Here is a 21,554-nt window from a genome sequence, read left to right as displayed (position 1 = left end):
CTATTTTATAAAATTTCGGTTTTTGTTAAAATTTACCCCCCACCCCTAAATTCGATCCCTCACCCTCACCTTTGTAAAAGGCGTATTTCAATTGGTAGAGACTTGTGCTTTGGAATGTACATTCATTTGAACATTATGAGTATGTTCTGAAAGATTCATTAACATTGGACGTCTAGAAAATAAATTATTCAACACTCTGCAGCGCAGCCCAAGCGCAGTTGCTGCTTACTGCACAGTTAGCAGAGCGCGTTCTAATACGTGCGTGTGTATGTATGTGTGCCTATCTCCTAGTCGAGCAGTCTCGACTAGAGTCTTCTTACTTGTTTTTAATATGATATAATGAGATAGAATAAGATAACGACTATTGTTGAAACAGAATATTTAAGTGGTGGGTTTTTGTTCTTTGCCATATGTATGTACATACATATGTTCTTGTGCTATAGTTACATATGTACATACCATTCTAAAATTACGTCATTTATTATCTTATTTCATTGTAGATGACCAATTTAATATTGTGGGAGCAACTAAATGTACATACATACATACACAAAACGGCTGTTTTCAACAAAGAGAGCAGTTACAAAATAAAGACAGCGTGCTCCCTCAACAGAGAGAGAGAGAGAGAGAGAGTTTTTGTGGAAATCAAAAATAATCGAAAGCTTTTATTTCAAAACTTGGGGAGAGGACTTTCTCTGAGCTTTAGAGGGAAAATTGGTTGCCGAAGTCAGAATAAAAAGAGATGCAGCTGAGTTGCTCGTGTATAATTCTCTCTGCTGTGTTTGATTTAAGAAATGAATTAGTGTGGCAGCTGCATTAAATAAAATTTTGCCAATAGGACATTCAGTTCGGGTCGGGTTAGCAACTAAACAGCACAGCAAAACGGATAAAATATTTTAGTGATATGTGGTATTGACATTCAACTGCCAACACAAGACTCGAAACAATAAGCACAGTAAAACTCATTTTCTCGCTCTAACTCTCTCTCTCTACATGGAATATTTTGAAAGAGAATTTATTCAAAGGAAAACATCGAAATATAACTTGGTACATATATATGTATTGTTTAAATAAATACGTGTGTAACATTGATATGTTAGCTTAGATATATTATCGAAGCCCTACAAAGTGTATAGAAAAAATTGTATCAAGTGAATAATCTAAAATTGTTCTTGCTTGTTTCATTGCTAAAATTCCGTTGAAAGTTTGGTTAGTTAATTTTTTTTTATTATGTACGTATGCATTAAGTGAATTATGTAAAGTATATTTCGGTACAGAGCCCTGGGAGCCAGAAATGCATAGTAGAAAAAAAGAACACAGTTTATAGATATTTATACATATGTATTTACTAAAATAAACCATAATAAACGAAATTATAATAAAAAGAATAATACGACAGCTTCATGACCCAGTAACAATTAATAATCGGTTTCAATCAAAAAAATCAATTCACGCAATTAAATTAACAAAAAACATTATAATCAAAATTTCTTAATATTTATTATTAGAAATAAAGTCAATATCAAAAATTAAAGCCTATAATCGTTTATTGGACCTCCAAAGAACAACTATTTAATATACTAATTTTCATTACCTTCACGCGGTTTTTATTTTTAGCTGCATTTTTTATACCCTGAACCCATTGAAAATGAGAAATCAGGGTATATTGGTTTTTTTAAAGGTATGTAACAGGCAGAAGGAGGCATGGTGGACCCCACAAAGTATATATATTGTTGATCAGGGTGATGAGCTAAATTGATTTAGCCATCCGTATGTATGAATGCGTCGATCTCAGAAGATATAAGAGCTAGAAACTTAAAATTTGTTTTCCCAGGCCCGTGTATATCATGCTCATATTGAGTTTTTTTTTTCTAAAAATCGAATTTTTATCAATTGCAAACTTTTTCGAGCTAGACCTTCCAGATTTTAAATGTAGACCTTTATGTATTTTATATAATTTCGATTTTTATTGTAATTTGACTGCTCGGATACGAGATCCCCTGAACCCTTCAAGCAACTGATATTTCAATATTAATTCGCACATACACACACACGCGCACATACATAGGCATACGCACGCACGCATTGGCGGCAGTGTGGGCTTACCTAGGAAATTTAATTGTTCAATAACTGTTCTTGTCGATGGACTATCTTCATGAACCTTTCAGATTATGGTTATACACGTACATCGTACATCGTAGGCCCCCACTGCAGCCAATGCGTGTTAATGCGTGCGTATATCGGTGTCCATGAATGTGTACAAAATCATTAAAATTATTAAGATCCGAGTTTATAATAATTTGAACGATTTTGTAATTTTTCTAAATTTTGAAATATTTATAAGTTTCCATAGTTTGGTCAAGTGCAAACACAGCGCTATATAAATAGTTTCATATTCATTTTATTTTATTCATACATATGTATATTCGTAATGTATGTTCATGTTACATGCACGTGTACCTGCATATGTATGTATATTTGCATGGCCCTACCGACTAAAGCTTTCTTGTAGAAAAATGAAATAAAGCTTATATATCAAAGTTTAGTTTATGTCATTTGTGTTGGCACTGCCAAATAGAAAACAGTTGTCTAGCTGAGAATTTCGGCAGGGCTCCAAACTGTACAACCCTTAAAATACTTGCGACCCACATTTCTTAAATAACATCCTACACGCAAAAGCAAAGACTGCGTTATGAGTCAGCCTAATTTAGCTCACATTGCGTGTCAAGCTGTACCCGGTAAACAATAAATATTAAACACATTTGACGGGGTTTGAGTTTACACACGCACAAAAAGTTCTACATATTTTTAAACCCTGAGCCTATTTTCAATAGTAAAATAAGGTATAAAGGTTTTTTTTTTTTTAATTTTATTGTATTTCAAAAATTGATTGTCTTTCATTGAGTTGAAACTTTAAACTAAAACATACCAGTGCAACCTATGTCCAGAAAGCAGTTGGCGTTGATGGCATTGTCGCTAGCAGCGAAGAGTGGCCTCATACTGCATCGCCTGTTAGTGCCGTTGAAAGTTAAGGGGCAACAGGAGCGGTTTCCGGTATAGGGTGTTTGTATTCACGAAAGTGAATTAGTATTTTTTTTTTTTTTTTTTTTTTTTTTTTTTTTTTTTTTTTTGTGCAATGTCCGTCTTGTAAATAGATATGCAAGCCTAAACACGCATTGGCTACAGTGAGGGCTAGTTATCAATTTTTGGAGAAAAACTCGATATGCGCTTGATATAGCGCTTATACAAACATTCGGCCGGACGGACAGACAGAAAAACGGACGACTAAATCGACTCAGCTTGCCGCCCTGATCAAGAATATATATACTTTGTAGGATCTGCCACGCCTCCTTCTGCCTTGTACATAATACTTTTGACAAAACCACCATGATTTCCCATTTTCATTGGATTCACGGTATAACAAGTTAAAAAGCTCTAGTCGGCACGTAAACTTTACGTGGTTATGATCGCGGTTCCCTGCTCGGGCGCCAAATAAATATTCGAAAGCGGTTTTTGAATTTAAAAAACATTTTATTACTTTCGGAGCTGAATTAGAAGTAAAATAGAATAATTATAGTACTATTTATATAAAAGTTGCCGCTGCTGCAATTGGCGTCGCTGCCGCCGTGGTCGCTGCTTTTGCTGCTGATAGGTGTCTTATGACACGATGGCTCCCAAGTACATTAATCTTATTGCTGACGACAGGCTCCCACGGTTGCGGTTGCGTTGCTGTTGTATCTTGCTGACAAAGCGCACGTGTCAAAAGTGCACGCACTGGGGCCGTGATATGATGGGGCCGGTGCAATGCCCTCTTTTAGGATCTGTCGTTAACTTATATATCGTTATAATAACGAGTTTATCTCTAAAAATCGACAACTTTAAAGCTAGAGCCTCCAAATTTTAACTATATACATATATTAAGATGCATTTTATACAATTCGAGTTTTGTTAAAACTAACCCCCCACCTCTATATCTACCACCTTACCATCACCTTTGTAAACGATGTATTTCAAGTACTAGAGATTTGTCAGTTTATACACATTTCCACCATACGACTACGCTCTGAAAGTTGCATATTCAACAAATAAATTCTTATAATATTACCCACAGTGCAGCGCAGTCGCTGCATACTGCGCAGTTCGCAGAGCACGCAGAATGATTACAATATCAAATCGGAGGGTCAGCAGCAGTCACGACATCTTGCTGGTTTATTTTTAGTTTTCTATCTAATAAAACAAACCGCGCACTATAGGAAAAAAGCCCGAAATTTTGACATAAACGCAATTATTTTTGTGTTAATTGTTAAACCTTTTTTTTGTTTTCCAATAATAAACATCTTAACTAAAGTAAAACGTATTTTTTTTTTTTAATTTTTAATTTTATGGACTGTTGTTACTATAAGTCAGCTGACCTAGAGTTTCTCTGCATGCAAAAAAAAAAAAAAAATGGGTCGTGTTTTGTGGAGTATAACTTACAAATAGAGGCAAGTTTAAAGGCAAACGTATTGCCTGAATCTCTATTATATGAGACTATTCACCGTTTTTACTCCTTTTTGCTCCATTTAAAAAAAAATAACAATTTTGTTGTAAAATATGAGTTTCAGCGTTTAGAATTTCTAGACGTATGGTCAAACAAAAATTACCAAGTAGCGTTAAGAAAAATTATTTATCGTTGAGAAAATGAATAACAATATTGCCGAAAGTATGGAAGCCAATATGTCTGCTAAAATTTTTGTCAATTTTGTGATTTTATTAAAAATAATTGCCAAAAACTAGCCGGAATCTATAAAAAATCAAAACAATTTATTCACGGGTAGAATATTGAGAAACTTAAAAGAGCCGAGCTCTTCATGAAATAAAGTTCTCCATAAGGAAAAAATTGTAAGTGCCAGTTTCTTCCTTAAACTTGCTTTTGATCTTGCAAGACAAGAAGAACACTCTATTGCTATCTCCTCAGACTCAGAGGCTCTGAGCCCTATATAAATATTGACAAATTTTGAAATATAAATGATTAACTGTGCTTCGTATTCTGTGTCCCAGATGTGCACATAGTTTTGATCCATGAATACTATCTAATGGATAGCTGCTAGTAATCTTGACGAAAACGCAACAGAAGCTCGCAAGAAAATTTATTAAAAAAAATTGTTCGAAAGAGCAGTAGATTTAACATCTTGGATGTTTTTGAGAGGGTACTGATAAACTTAGGACTTAGCTGACTTTGTCTCAAAAAAGACAAAACTCTTCAAAATAATTAAATTTTCAAGTTAAGTGATTGGAATATTTGCTTTGATTGAGTGTCCGTTAATTACGCCTCAGTAACGATAGGATGATATAAGCTAAGCCGGAAATTTAAAGGACAGACGAAGATAAGCATGATCTATATAATTTGAATATCGAATTAGATGTAAAATATTAAGATTATTAATCTTAATTTTCTAAATATGTTATAGATAAAATGGGAATTTTTTTACAGGATATAAACTGGTTTGTCATACACTTTTACATTTTTGTATTATATTATGACGTTATTTAATAATTTTTATCAAAAATTATGTGGTTTAAACGTTGTATTAATTCACAAGTAACAAGTGGGCGGAGAGAGGGCGTGGTCTAACCGGAAAAAATATTTGCTTTAGGTGTATGCATAATTTCAACCTCCTAGCTCTGTTTTTCGAATTGATGCCAAAATTTCAGGCTTTTTTTATATAGTGCCGTCAAAATCGGACGTGGTTCCTTAAATTTGAATGAAATCATTTACAAGTGGTAACGCAAATTCGACGTATTGCCACTACTTTCCACACGCAGGCACTTTGCAAAATTTATGTTGTCTGATTTTTATTTTAAATATTTCCATACATCCGATATTTTGATTTTCTTTTTTATACCCTGAACCCATTTTCAATTGGAGATCACGGCCATATGGTTTTGTTAAATGTATGTAACAGGAAGCAAAAGGCGTGGCAGACCCCAGACAAAGAATTTATAATCTTGATCAAGGTAACGAGCTGAGTTGATTTGGCCCTGTCCGTCTGTCTGTCCGTATGTATAATCGCGTTGATCTCAGAATATGTAAAATCTAGAGACTTTTTTAAATGGCCATTTACATATGTAGTGCACATATCGATTTTTCGTCTCTAAAAATCGATAGCCCTATCGAAAATATGTGATTTAATTAGATCACGATCACTAATCATAGAACATATAGACTAAACATGTAGAACAACCTTTTTCAACACCGAAAAATCTGTCTAGTAGGTACTAGAGTCCATTCGAGAATGAGAATGAGTGAGCAGTGCATGTACTCTATGTCTCATAACCCACTCCCTTCAGTTTAAGGAATGATAATTAATGAGACCTAAAGAGGAATACAACATTTTTGCATATGTCTCCTTGCCAACACTTCGTATTTGCTCGGCTCTGTCGCTTGAAGCTCGATCAGCGAAAACATCTCATACCAAAATCAGTGCGAAATAATCTATATTTAGTAATATCGTAAAAAAGATCGATAATAACGATATATCGAACACTTTTGAACGTTAATTTTCTTGTTTATTAAAATTAAAATAAAAGCGACGAAATCAAACGAAAACAAATTTACTATTATTATTTTTCATAAACTTAAACTTAAAATACAATAATTCATTAAAGACTAAAAGCTCCAGCTTACTCTGTTCCTTAAAAATAAATTAACAAAAAAAATGGCTCCATGGCAGTTCAATAAATAAAGAAAAGCCCATTGCTTCTTATTCAAAAATGTTAGTTTGTCGACAGTTTCTGGCTTTAACGAAGCTCGTTTAGAATTAGCAATCTTTAGCAATTGTTTGCCATTTTTTGAAAAGCAACGTCATTCTGGAAAATTAATATCGTTACCGAATATATTCTTGATCAGGGCGACGAGCGGAGTCGATTTAGCCCTGTCCGTCTGTCTGTCCGTCCGTCCGTATGTTTGAACGCGTCGATTTCATAAAATATAAGAGGGACTTAATTTTTTTTAATGTCCGTATATAGCACGCGCATATCGAGTTTATGACTAAAAATCGATAACTCATCCCGTTATTTTGTTATCGAAAAAAAAACCTTATCGAAAATCAGTCATAATCTCCTACATCTTTAAAGCTAGAGTCTCCAAATTTTTAATATATACATTAAATATGCGAAAGCGGTTTTTGGATAAAAAAACATTTATTCACTTTCGGAGTTGGATTAGAACTAAACTTAAGAATTATACAAGTAATATTTATATGAAAGCTGCCGCTGCTGCTATTGTCGTCGCTGCTGCCGTGGTCACTGCTGTTGCTGCTGTTAGGTGTCTTGTGACACGATGGCTCTCACGGTGGTGCTGATCGGTGCGCTGAGTCGGCGCTCGTGGCGGAAATGCACACGTCAAGTGCATTGATCTTATTATTATTGCTGACGATAGGCTCCCACGGTTGCGGTTGCGTTGCTGTTGTATTCTGCTGACAAAGCGCACGTGTCAAAAGTGCATGCACTGGAGCCGTGATATAATTGGGCCGGTGCAATGCCCTTTTGTAGGGTCTGTCGTTAACTCTTCCCCCCTTAGATGCGGACGTCCTCGGTCGCAATATAGAAAACTTGAGCATTTTCTCTCTTTTCTGCTTCGGATGTTGTGACTTGGCCTGTGGTGGCTGGGGTCTTCCGTTTCAGCAAGTATCCAACTACTGCCATAATTATCAGTAGAGTTCCAGAGAGTGTTATATTGATTGCTGCTCTTGTATCGTTGCTGCTCTTTAGGGTTTCTAATTTTCTTGTGTTGTTTAGATTTATTTCCTTGAGCATTTGCAATGAGAGGACTTCATCGATCTTGTTTGTTTCCGCCATGATTTGAAATAGCGGTGGGGTGGCTTCTGCGAAGGACATTACTTTTGATTCGTATACGTCATCTTCGATGCGTATCGTGGAGTTTTCGAATTGTACCAGGAAGGTACCATGGAGCTCTACTTCCTCTTCGTCGATCTTGATTGGTCCATTGAAATCGTTGAGCAATATTGTTCCGACGAACAGCTGTTCGTGATTGGGTACGTGTTGATTGTTGATAGCACGGCAGTTTGGAGGTTGGCTTTTTAATAGTGGCAAAGTACAAGTATCATTTCTTAAATCGACTAACTTATTTTTATTACAAATTGTTTTTTCATTATGCGACTCACATGAGTCTCTTATAGCATAGATTGCATTTCCGCATTTTACAATATTTTCGAATTTTATTTCATTGATATAGTTTTTTCTTTTAATTGGCTTAATTAACATGGTTGTACAAACTTCATTTGAGATTAAAGGTATGTTGATTGTATAGAGTATATTTTTTCCATTACTTGCAATTTTTATTTGGGTAAATTCTAACAATTCTTCTGCATTTAAAAACATGATTTTTTCTCTTTCTAGTATCTGCTCTATTATGTTGACTTCAGATTCTGACAATATTATTGAGTTTATTGTATTTGTTTTTGCCCAGTCTATGGCATGAATTAAATTAGTTAAATCGTCTTTAAAGATTTGGAACTTGTATTTAAAAAACGTGATTTTTTCTTCTTGAATATTAGAATGATCTTTTACAATTTTCATTATGTTATTTGAGGTTTGTGTGATTTCATTGATTCTATCTTGCAATATTCGATTGATGACTACTTGTCTATTCTTATTTTCTAATTGTTCATTTATTTTTGAAAATAAAACCTCATGGTCACTGTGGTCCAGTGTACCGGCCAGCCATTTCCATGCTGTTCCCAATGCATTAATTGCTCTTGCCACTCTCATGGAGGGTTTGAGTTTACGCAAGTCATTTTTGACGCTATTTAGTTCATAATTTAGCAGTGGGTACATGTGGTGTGAGGTGCTTATATTGTTAAGGGTTTCTTCGAAAGTTTCGAAGGTTTTTTTCATATTCTGAAATGTGAACTATGTGAATAATTTTGAAAGTTCCATTCTGCATTGCCGAAGTTCCTGTCTTTATCGGAATTAGTTGAGAGTGTGAGTAGTCGAGGATTGTGGTTATACCCAGACATAGCGATGCCAATATCCTATAAGTTACGTTCGAATGTTATTTTTGTGGATAATTTTCCCTGAAACTGTTCTAATGGTTGAATTTCTGTTTTCTGCTACAATTTCCTTTTTGTATTTGGGTGTGAGTTTTGAACCTAGGCGCTTGTTTACTTTTACATAGACTATCTCCCCTTGTTCGTAAGTTTTGCTTTCCTGTCTCTCTTTATTGTGGTAATTTAAGTCATATTTTTGTTTATCTAGTAGTGTGTTGGATATTATTTTCCTATTCTCTTCTGTTTTTTCTGGGTTATCCTGAACTGTTGTGCCGAAAAATATTTCTATTGGTTTTCTTTTAGTAACTGAATGGTAGGAGGCATTATATTCCTGTACTGCTTTAAAGAGTGTATCTGTGAAACTCATATCTTTATTGTCTTGTCTTAGGCAAGTCATTATCTCTGACAGGGTGGAGTGAAATCTCTCTATTTGTCCGTTACTTGTTGAGTTATAGGGAGGGGTAGTATAAACTTCGATACCTAGTTGGTCTTGCAGCAAGAACTTAATAGAGGCTGAATTTAAAGCTCGCTCGTTGTCGATTACTACGGTTCTGGGCATGCCGAATGCAATTAGGATTTCTCTTAATGGGATTTTTATATCCTCTGCAGATCTTGAATTTAGAATCTTAACTTGAACGTATTTTGAAAATTTATCGATGCTAGTTAAAATAGTCTTATTTTCTGTTATATAAATATCTATATGAATGATTGGAAATTTGGGAATTGGCGTTGCTTGAATAGAGGGATGTGGAGGGTGTCTATCATATTTTGATTCTCTGCATGTTAAGCATGATTTTGTAATTTCTTTAACTTTTTTATGTAGTTGTGGGAAGAAAAATTTGTCTAGAATTTGGTCTTTATTTTCCGATGCATTTCTGTGTGCTCGTCTATGCTCTTGTGTTATAATTTTATACTGTTCATCGACGCTCGTAATGTCTTCTACCTTTCTTTGAGTGTATTGTATTTTATAATTGGAGAAGTGAAGTGGGTAGAATTCCTGTATTTTGCCCATTATATGTTCTGGAGTAAATAAGCCGTTAATGAGTCTTGGGTCAAGTCGTTTCTTAAAAATGTCAATTAATTCGTCTTCAGTAAAGTGGGGTTGTGTATGTATGTATGGAAGGGAATTTCGAATTTATAATCGTACTTTTCGCCGATTACTATGAATAGCTGATTCTTGAAAACATTAATAGGTGTTTCTATTGTGGGGATGAGGTTGTGTGATGAACTTTCATCACTCATAACTGTGGTTTCTGTACTATTGACTTCGTTTATTGGGTTCCTTGATAAAGCGTCTGCTACTACGTTAGTGGTTCCTGGTTTATACTTTAACTCGTAATTGAACTCTTCTAAGTAACTCTTCCAACGTTTTAGTTTTCCGTTGTGATTTTTATTACTTAGAGCAAAGACCAACCGGTCTGTGAATATAATAACTTTGGCAGTTCCATACAAATAAATTCGAAGGTTTTGCAATGCCCAAACTATGGCTAGCATTTCCTTTTCATTTGTTGCATAGTTCTCCTCTGTTTTTGACAATGTTCTTGATATGAAAGTAATGGGTCTGCCTTCTTGTTCAAGGACTGCACCGATTGCGTAATTCGAAGCATCGGTTGTTAAGTGGAATTCTTTAGAGAAGTTAGGGTATTTTAAAATTACGTCATTGGAACAAAGAGTTGCTTTATTTTATTGAATGCTTCTATTGCCTTGTTATCTAGCTTTATCTGTACTTTATCTGATGCTTTTGCTGATATACGGCCATTTTCATCTCTGAGGTGAGTGGTAAGGGGTTTAGCTAGTTTTGCATAATCTTATATGAATCTGCCGGAGAGGCCTAAGAACAATGGTAGTTCTTTAAGAGTTTTGGGTATGGGGAATCTGGAAATCGCTTCAACCTTTTCTGGATTTGTCTTAACGCCACTGTCTGAAATGGTGAATCCTAGGAAATTTACCGTTAAGTAAAGTCGTGAAGACTTGTTTTAGGTGATGAGCATGTTCGTTTTCAGTTTTGCTGAAAACAATGATGTCATCAATGTAGACATAGCAGACTTTTCCAACATGATCCCTTAGAATATCATCTAAGGCTCTTTGGAATATTGAAGGGGAATTCTTGAGACCAAAAGGTAGTCTTGTAAATTCGTACTTCCCTCCGTTAACAGAAAATGCTGTCTTTTCTATGACTGTCTCCTTCAAAGAAATTTGGTGGAAACCACTTTTGAGGTCGAGGACCGTGAAGAATTTATTATCCCCTAAGTGGGCTATGATGTCCCCTATTTCTGGCATGGGATATCGATCGGAGATTGTGACCAGATTTAGCTTGCGATAATCAATTACAAGTCGGTATTTCTTTTTCCCTGAGGCATCAGTTTTTTTGGTACGATCCATACTGGAGCGTTATACGGTGATCTAGAGGGTTTAATGACTCCGTCGTCAAGCATTTCTGATATCTGCTTTTCGACTTCTTGCTTTAGAGCAATAGGATATGGGTAATGCCTGCTGTAAACCGGAGTGTCGGTATTGGTTCGGATTTCTCCTACTACTTTAGTCGTGTAGGTTAATTTTTGCTCTGGGTCTGCAAATAACGGTTTAGCTTCTTGAATTAGTCGATCTATTATCTTTTTCTGGCTATCGGACATATGATTTGTTCGGACCTTTATATTGTTAACTGCTTGTGCATGTAATTGCTTGATTCGGAATTTATTACTGCCATTTACTATTAGGATATCATTCCTGACGTCGATAACTACATTGAGTTGTTTCATTGTATCATTGCCTAGAATGCCATGAAATGTTTTTAGAGTGGGCAATACGAAAAATCTGATTGGAGTGTTGAGGTTAAAAAGATTGAGCAATATATGATGAGTTATGGCTATTTTCCCGCCTATAGAATAAGCGAAAAAAGCTTCTTTGTTCTTTTTTGCGTTGGTTACTAGGGAAGATTGTATGTAATTCTGATTGGAACCTGTATCAATGAGGAAGTTCAGTACCTGTCCGTCCCTCGGTTTGCATTGGAAGTAAGGTAACGAGGAACGATTTAAGCTAAACAAGTAAGAAAGCTCTACTCGAGACTGCTCGACTACGAGATCCCCTGAACCCTACAAGCAACTGATATTTCAATAATAATTAGCATCCACACACGCACTCATGCAAACAAATACACGCACACACACACTCACATATACAGGCGATTGCGCTTGGGTTGCGCTGCAGTGTTGGCAATATTAGGAGAAATTATTTGTTGAATAATTTAATTTCTAGACGTACGATCGTAATGAAACTTTCAGAACGTATTGATATTGTTTAAATGTATGTGTATACCGAAGCACAAGTCTCTAGTATTTGATATACGACTTTTACAAAGATGAGGGTGAGGGGGTGGATTTGGGGGTGGGGGGTAAATTTTAACAAAAACCGAAATTGTATGACATGCGTCTTAATATATTTATTTTAAATTTAGAGACTCTAGCTTGAAAGATGTAGGAGATAAAATTTGTTTAGTGATATGGTTTTTTATCGATAAAAAAGTATCGGAATGAGTTATCGTTTTTTAGTGATAAACTCGATATCCGCGTGATATATACGGACATTTAAAAAAAAAGTTGAAGTCTCTAGCTCTTGTATCTTCTGAAATCGACGCGTTCAAACATACGGACAGACGGACGGACGGACGGACGGACGGACGGACAGACAGACGGACAGGGCTAAATCGACTCAGCTCGTCGCCCTGATCAAGAATATATACACTTTGTGGGGTCTGCCACGCCTCCTTCTGCCTGTTACATACATTTTAACAAAACCATTATACCCTGATTTCCCATTTTCAATGGATTCAGGGTATAAAAAACGATAACTTTTTTTTACAATTTCGGTTTTTGTTAAAATTTACCCCCCACCCCTATATCCCTCGCCATCATATTTGTAAAAGGCGTACTTCAAATACTAGAGACTTGTCTGCTTCGGGATATATACATACACATTTGGGCAATATGGTTACGTTCTGAAAGTTTCATTAAGATTGTACGTCTAGAAATTAAATTATTCAACATATAAATTCTTAAAATATTGCCAACACTGCAGCGAGCTTTCTTACTTGTTTTGTATTACAAGTGATCAACGCATTTTGCTTTTGTTTGTGTACATTCATATTCTATGCCTACTGTGATTACACTGCTTTAGGGTTTCTATGAGTATATTGCTATCTTTTTACCTCTTTAAACTTATTTTTTTACCTCGTCGCCAATGTAATAGTCTGGTACTGTAAACAAACACTCTATTTCCGAAAATATGATAGATATAATATTGCGCTTCAATGCGGCCGCTGTGTTGAGAGATTTTAAAACTCTTAAACATTTATTTGTGGGCTCATCAATGCGTTAATAAATCTTTAAATATTGGATATACAGTATGTCCATTAATTGTTTGCAAAACAAAAAAGTCTTTCAAATTCAACTTTAACATCACATTTTATTAAGAAAGGCACTTTTTCTCAGAATTTTCTCAGAAACTAAAGTAATGTAAGAAAAAAATTCTGAGAAAAAGTGCCTTTCCTAATAAAATGTGATGTTAAAGTTGAATTTGAACGACTTTTTTTGTTTTGCAAACAATTAATGGACATACTGTATAAACCTTTTTGGTTTTCGACGCCCATTGTGGGTATAGTTATATCCTCCATAGCTTGGTCAACCCGATTATATATACCAAATTTCAGAGTATAGCAGAAATCGAAAAATCAGTATAATTTAATTTTCGATTCGCCACGCGTAGTGGGTGTGGACGTAGTATTTATAGTTTTATTTAATAGAATTAACTCGCGTGAAATGGGTGTAGATCTCGGGTGGTGTACTTCCAAATTTTAACTTTCTAGCTCTTCATATAATATGATTTCTGGCATATCGGAAAATTAGTTTTCCCACTTGAAACGTGTTTAAATTGGGGTTCTGAAGTCTCTACGAACAGACAGATGGTCGGACAGCAAGACGGATATTACACAAAACTAATATACTCATATCACTTTCGTAAATAATTATAAAAACTAACATAAATAGATAAAATTTGTATTATGTACATATGTAGATTATGTATGTATTTACTTGCAGCTATCGTACCATGGGCTACGACTTTGACTCAGCAAGAAAGCGGCTCGAAAAAAGTATAACGAAAGAAATACAACAAAATTCTTCTAACGACACCGGAAAATTGGAAAAATTCCAACAAATTTATAAAACGGAAACAGCAAGAGCAGTCGATAATAATTTAAAGGCATCAGTACAAGTGCTTTTAACGGAACACGTAGTGCATGAGAACCAAGTCACGTTGGCAGGACGCAAATCAATTTTTACAATCAATATTCAGACGCCACCAAGCTCTTTGCAAATAAATTGCTCGAACTGCTACAGCCGTAACCAAAAACTTAAAAAAAATGACCAGGAGAATAATCGATGGTGTCGCTGGAATCAGAAGTATATGTCCAGGGGATGTAGCAGCAATACTGGAAAATCTACCAGTTGCGCTGGAGAATCGTCACTGGCTGGAATACCTACATGCCATATTCAAACTAACATAACAAATGCTACAGGTACCGACAAGCAAAAGTTACGGCACCAAGAGATGAAAGTATACAATATGTGTATGGAGAGATCATTCGCCTATCTAACGTTATGCATAAGCAATATCGCCAGGGGTACTGTCCCCGTAACTATGTCAGCCGCAATTCTTACGAGTCTAAGCACCACTTTAGCAGTCGGATTTCAGTATCTGGCACAGCATTACAAACAATATAGCACATCGTTTAGCTTTTATGCAGCTTCCAGTATTATATTGATGCTGTGCTATCTGACGACCCCATCCACGGCTGCTACTACACAATCGGACACGGTTGCCATTGATAAGCATCCAATGTAAGTAATTTACGCAAACGCGCAGGTAACTATTTATTACTTATTCATTAAATGTATATTATTCACCTATCATTTTACTCTAAAATTTATATTTCTCTTCTAAAATTCTTTCATTCACAGCATCGATTGGTCAAAGTAAGTTTACACTTAGGCAATTAGTAATTAATAGGAAAATTACGAGGGAATGGAAGATAAACCAAAAAGCATTAATAATTAATTTTGTATTTAAGGTTTTATTAATTATTGTTCATTTTTTATGACAATACTTTTTTTTTATATTATTATTATTGGGCTGACATCATTTTGATATGCGCCAACCCTTATTTCGTTAAACCTTAATTTTGATTTTTTGAAAAAAATTAACTTTGAGATCTATGTACGTCTGATCTGTAAAGCTAAGATATGTACATAAGTACGCCATTCGTAAAATATCCATTTTATCCATATCCATTCCAAAATAGCATGAATGTAGATAATTCAGTCATCCTTATGCTTTAATCTCTGAACACAAAATAATTTTAATTTAACTTATTATTTGATAATAAAGGTGCTTAAAATTCGAATCGCATGTACTTTCATAAAAACGTGTGCATTTTAATCTAAACCTAAAATTTATCTAAATATATGTATATACGATATTGTTAATAATATAATATTAACTATAATCAATTTAAATACATATTTAAAGTGTTAAAATATACTAACAACGCAATGAAAAGTATGAATACTAATGAATACTATGAATATTTTATTCTTTATATGCAGATTTGACGAGTCCAGTTCAGATAAAGAGATTTTAGATTTATTACTTGAAAAGAAACGATATGATAAACGATTACTGCCACCTGTCAATGGTAAGAAAATTTTCAAATATTTCAATTGAAAATCAACCGCACACTTTCAATGTATTATATGTATGTATACGGTTTCTCTCGCAGAGTTTCTATTGTAAACATCAACTGTACAAGTTGTGGTCGCAACCACTAACCTAGAACACATAGAACACGTTTTTTTCAGCTTAAGCACCCCAGACAACTTCGCATTCGCTCGGCTCCTTACTTTTAGGTTCAAGCTACGAAAATATACGAAAGCACAAACATTGCGCTTCATGCGCTCGACTGAGATGGTCGAGTGTTGAGCAAAAGATTCCCCTATGCTCAATGTTTCCCTTGCTCTCTCTCTCTGTCTCGATGCTCTCTCAAATGTGTATATGTATGTATGTATGCATATGAAAACAAGTGCGACGAGCGTACACACGCATACTAAATAATTTTCAATTTTCGTGAGCTGCGGCTTGTACTCACATGCATACATACATACATATATACATTTGAGAGAAAGCAAGGGAAACATTGAGTATAGAAGGATCTTTTGCTCAACAGTCGACCATCTCGGTCGAGCGCATGAAGCGAAATGTTAGTGCTTTCGTATATTTTTGTAACCCGAACCTAAAAGTGAGGAGCCGAGAGAATACGAAGTTGTCTGGGGGGCTTCAGCTCGAAAAAAGCATGCAAAAAGCTTTATACTACTTGTTCAGTCTATGTGTTCTATGGTTAGTGGTGCGATGTACCTAGCGAATCAAAAGGCTGCCAAATGCTTACTGTGCAATATGTGGTGCTCAAAAGGTGTGTCTGTGGTGCGAGAGGTGTCATTTCTTATACTTATAACGAAAGTGAAATGAGTATATTGGTTTTTAGCAGTGTCCACACAATTTGTGAAGCATATTAATTAAAAAGCTCGACCGCTGAATTTAAAATGTTGATTTGCGTTGACACAAGAAAATTAAAGCCATGGCGGTTATATCTAAGCCCGTTGGAGGAATGCTAAATCGTTTGAAACTGTGTCTTCCACAAAAATAACATTAAAGCTATTAATGGCTCGTTTTAAGAACTGGCAAATCGGTAAAAGCTGAATTTATCTAAGTTTTCGCTGATAGAAACCGCTCTTGATTTTCACGGAGCGGTTTCTATCAGCGAAAACTTAGATAAATTCAGCTACGAGTAGGATAGTAGATCTTAAAACTACAGAAAAAATTTGACGAATACTTGAAAAACACGGTTTTTTCCCTAGATTCAAATTTTCTTTGATACTCAGTAGGCTGGATAACAGTGACAGTTTTCGGTCCTGCTCTCATATTATACAATAGTATAGAAGTAAATAAACAAATGTAGCCAGTCAGTCTACGGCACAGCCTCAGGCGAACCTAACTATTCATAAAAAAAAAAAATACACTTGATAAAAATAATACGTGTGCATACAGTAGCTAAATATCTCGAAAGTTCAGGTATTTGTTTCTCTCAACATACATTTTTGTAAAATATTTTTATTTATATTTCTCGATTGTTATACCCTGAACCCATTGAAAATGGGAAATCAGGGTTTTGTTGAAATGTATGTAACAGGCAGTAGGAGGCGTAGCAGACCCCAGAAAGTATTTATAGTCTTGATCAGGGCGACGAGCTGAGAGTCGATTTAGCCCTGTCCGTCTGTCTGGCCGTCCGTCCGAATGTTTGAACGCGTCGATTTCAGAAGCAATTAGAGCTAGACACTTCAACTTTTTTCTTTTTATCCCTGAACCCATTGAAAATGGGAAATCAGGGTATAATGGTTTTGTTAAAATGTATGTAACAGGCAGAAGGAGGCGTGACAGACCCCACAAAGTATATATATTCTTGATCAGGGCGACGAGCTGAGTCGATTTAGCCCTGTCCGTCTGGCTGTCCGTCCGTCCGTCTGTCCGTATGTTTGAACGCGTCGATTTCAGAAGATATAAGAGCTAGAGACTTCAACTTTTTTTTAAAATGTCCGTATATATCACGCGCATATCGAGTTTATCACTAAAAAACGATAACTCATTCCGATACTTTTTTTATCGATAAAAACCCTTATCGAAGATCACTTTAATTTTAAATGTATATTAAGATGTATTTTAGACAATTTCGGTTTTTGTTAAAATTAACCCCCCACCCCTAAATCCACCCCCTCACCCTCATCTTTGTAAAAGTCGTATATCAAATACTAGAGACTTGTGCTTCGGTACACACATACATTTAAACATTATGATTACGTTCTGAAAGTTTCATTACGATCGTACGTCTAGAAATTAAATTATTCAACAAATAAGTTCTCATTATATTGCCAACACTGCAGCGCAACCCAAGCGCAATCGCCTGTATATGTGAGTGTGTGTGTACGCGTGTGTTTGTTTGTATGTGTATGTGTGTGCGTGTGTTTGCTTGTATGCGTGTGTGTGTATGCGTGTGTGTGTGCTAACTATTATTGAAATATCAGTTGCTTGTAGGGTTCAGGGGATCTCGTAGTCGAGCAGTCTCGACTAGAGCTTTCTTACTTGTTAAATGTCCGTATATATCGCGCGCATATCGAGTTTATCATTAAAAAACGATAACGATAACATTCCGATACTTTTTTTTCGAAAAAAACCTTATCGAAGATCACTTAAATTATATCCTACATTTTTCAAGCTGAAGTCTCAAAATTTAAAATATACAAATTCGGTTTTTGTTAAATTTGTGTGTGTGCTAATTATTATTGAAATATCAGTTGCTTGTAGGGTTCAGGGGATCTCGTAGTCGAGCAGTCTCGACTAGAGCTTTCTTACATGTTTTATGTGGCCGTGAAACGGCAATTAGAAATGGCTCAGAGCACCAATGCTGTGGTGATATGTAACCAAACTTCAACTGTCTGTACATATGAGAGTTGCATTGTTGAAAAATCTATCTGCTGATGATTTCTCGAAGCAATTGCTGAAAATCGGTAATGGCCGTATTCCTGTTGCCGAATCGAGGAGTTTGATTTAATTTCCTCAACATTTTTGCAATTTCGTCTCATTAAAACATGAGCTTATCAACACAGTATTTCCGAATATCATTTTCCACAAAAATACTAAATGGCTAAGTGAGCGAGCAATTTTGGCGGCTAAAAATAAAGATGTGGATGACCCTAATTTTATAATTAACAAACGAGGAAGAAGCCATTAATTATCCAACTGAATTTTTTAACTCCTTGGATGTTTACCACCGCCCAATTTACAACTGAAGGTTGGCTCGGTAGTTATCATGCTTAGTTAAAACAACCAAAACTGTGCAATGGAACGCGTTTGGTGATAACAAAACTGATGATGGTGATAACAAACAATGTGATTCACGCGTCGATACTCAAAGGAAAATTTAAAGATGAGGAAGTTTTTATTCTTAGGATTCCGATGATCCCTTTGAGTTTAAACGAATTCAGTTCCCGATTCGTCTTGCCTTCGCCATGACGATTAACAAATCACAGGCCCAACCTTTGACTATTTGTGGCCTCAATCTAGAAAATGCGTGTTTTTCTCATGGTCAATTGTACGTGGCATGCTCACGTGTTGGCGAACAATTCGCATTATTTGTTCTTGCACCTGACCAAGAATGTCGTTTACCACTAGGTGCTTGAATGAAAATCCGATTAATAAATTAATCAGAGTGTATCCCAACCTGAACGACATAGCTTTCAACAATTTTTTACCTAGAAATAATGGATAGGGCAATGCAACGTTTGTCGGGCCAGCTAGTTAGTTATAAAATTATATATCCCACATCTTTAAAGCTAGAGTCTCCAAATTTAAAATGTATATTAAGACGAATTTTATACAATTTCGGTTTTGGTTAAAATTACCCCCTCCCGCCACCTTACTTTCTACCCCCTCACATTCATAGTTGTAAAAAGCGTATTTCAAGTACTAGAGACTTGTGCTTTGGAATGTACATACATTTAAACATTATGATAACCTTCTGAAGGTTTCATTAAGATTGTACGTCTAGAAAATAAAGGGGATCTGGTAGTCGAGCAGTCTCGATTAGAGCATTCTTACTTGTTATACGCTGAACCCATTCAAAATGGGAAAGCAGGGTATAATGGTTTTGGTTAAAGTATGTAACAGGCAGAAGGAGGCGTGGCAGACCCCACAAAGTATACATTTTCTTGATCAGGGCGACGAGCTAAGTCGATTTAACCCTGTCCGTCCGTCTGTCTGTCCGTCCGTTCGTCCGTCTGTCCGTATGTTTGAACGCGTCGATTTCAGAAGATATAAGATCTAGAGACTTGACTTTTTTAAAAATGAACGTACATATATACAGCGCGGATATCGAGTTTTGCTTCAAAAATCAATATCGATTAAAAACATTATCAATCAAGTCAGATGCCACTGTAGCTAATTGTGAATGATTTTTAATTTTTTTAAATTTGTCAATTATTCAATATGATAAGTAGATCATATGCTGAAAGTCTCATTAAATTCGGTTAAGTCAATCGACGTTAAAAAATAACAAAATGTTTGGCCAATTAACAAACGCACGTGCTGCAGCTACAACAGTGTTCCCATACGTGTGCACACATACATTCAAACTTCGTCTAGCACATTCTTAGAATCACATCAGCAGTTAAGTTTGGTTTAGATTTGCTAGATGGCGCTGCAGTTTTGCCATTACAAGTTCGAAGACTGAAGACAATGGGTCTAGAGCACAAAGCCAAATATCATCACAATGAAAGAAAAAATTATATAAACATGAGCTTGGAAAATGTGTTATTAATTATATTAAATACATTTTTATCATATCTTTGCATATAAAATCATATTAATTAAATCTTACAGATGAGGACTTTTGCTGTGGCTTGCAATCACCTGATATGGCTACAAATCATAATGAGCGCAGAACACATAATCGCGGTTGGTGAAAATACAAACGAAATTCATTGTACAGTAAAAATTTTATACGAAGCACTTCACAAATTATTTATTTTATTTTTATTTTAGTTAGGCACCCTACATTTTATTAGGCCCCGAATTCATTCAAAATGGGAAATAAGGGTATAATGGTTTTGTTAATATGTATGTAACAGGCAAAAAGAGGCGTGGCAGACACCACTAAGTAAATATATTCTTGATCAGCACGATGAGCTGAGTCGATTTGTCCGTCTTTCTGTCCGTAAGTCTGTCCCTATGTTTTAACGCTTCGAGAACGGTATATAGAGCACGGATGTCTAGCTTATTTTCAAAAATCGATAAATTCCGTTATGTTTTTATCGATTAAAAACAATTACTTGATTCAATGTTCAAGTAAGATGCTAGTATAACTAATTGCACTAACCATAGAGCACAAAGACCGGGCAAGTAGTGTAAAGCTTTTTGCACACTTTTTTATCGAGCGTAGTCTCGTATTTGCTCGGCCTTTGAGCTCGGGCCGCGTAAATATACGAAAGCACAATCATTTCGCTTCATGGGCTCGAACGAGATGGTCAAGTGTTGAACAAAAGATGTCTCTATGCTAAAATTTTTCTGCTCTCTGCTTTCTAAAATACTCACCAAAATTGAAATTTCGTTGAGTTAGAGTTCTTTCCTTCTGAGTGAAGAATATTCCGAACACTCCACTTTAATTAGCTACTTAAATATAAGCGCGCCTCTGCAATTCGAGCCCATCGTTTGCATCGCATCCCATGCGTACACATAATCAAATGTATATACATATGTATATGAGCACTCCACAAGACCAAACGCAAATGCTGCCCCTTAAAATTGCTACAGGCAACAAAAACGTCGCACACATATATAGTACAGGTA

General features: G+C 35.6%; 2 protein-coding genes and 1 pseudogene across 16 annotated transcripts in view; 1 reads left to right on the top strand and 2 right to left on the bottom strand.

Moving 5' to 3' along the window:
• The first annotated feature begins 693 nt into the window (after positions 1-693).
• Positions 694-21,554, top strand: part of pHCl-1 (pH-sensitive chloride channel 1) — a 69,789-nt gene continuing 48,928 nt past the window's right edge. For 5 of the 15 annotated variants that reach the window (XM_089260468.1, XM_089260462.1, XM_089260461.1 and 2 more), the window contains exons 1-5: positions 1,067-1,209; positions 14,144-14,944; positions 15,065-15,079; positions 15,710-15,798; positions 20,589-20,663. In XM_089260468.1, coding sequence (XP_089116594.1) covers positions 14,154-14,944; positions 15,065-15,079; positions 15,710-15,798; positions 20,589-20,663 — 970 coding nt within the window. In that variant the 5' untranslated portion in view covers positions 1,067-1,209; positions 14,144-14,153. The other 10 variants (XM_089260470.1, XM_089260463.1, XM_089260458.1 and 7 more) reach the window with 4 other exon arrangements.
• On the bottom strand, positions 7,172-8,646 carry LOC149091572 (uncharacterized; annotated as a pseudogene).
• Positions 12,981-21,554, bottom strand: part of GNBP2 (Gram-negative bacteria binding protein 2) — a 171,371-nt gene continuing 162,797 nt past the window's right edge. The window contains exon 5 of the transcript XR_016196859.1: positions 12,981-12,998. The gene's annotated coding sequence lies outside the window, so the exon portion shown is untranslated. The remainder of the gene's footprint in view (positions 12,999-21,554) is intronic.

The sequence above is a fragment of the Drosophila navojoa genome, chromosome 4 (genome assembly GCF_054131105.1).
Source record: "Drosophila navojoa isolate 15081-1374.11 chromosome 4, UAZ_NAV_1.0, whole genome shotgun sequence".
In the NCBI taxonomy this organism is placed as follows: Eukaryota; Metazoa; Arthropoda; class Insecta; order Diptera; family Drosophilidae; genus Drosophila; species Drosophila navojoa.
The sequence above is the reverse complement of the archived record's forward strand: the minus strand, read 5'-3'. Positions and strand labels throughout refer to the sequence as shown.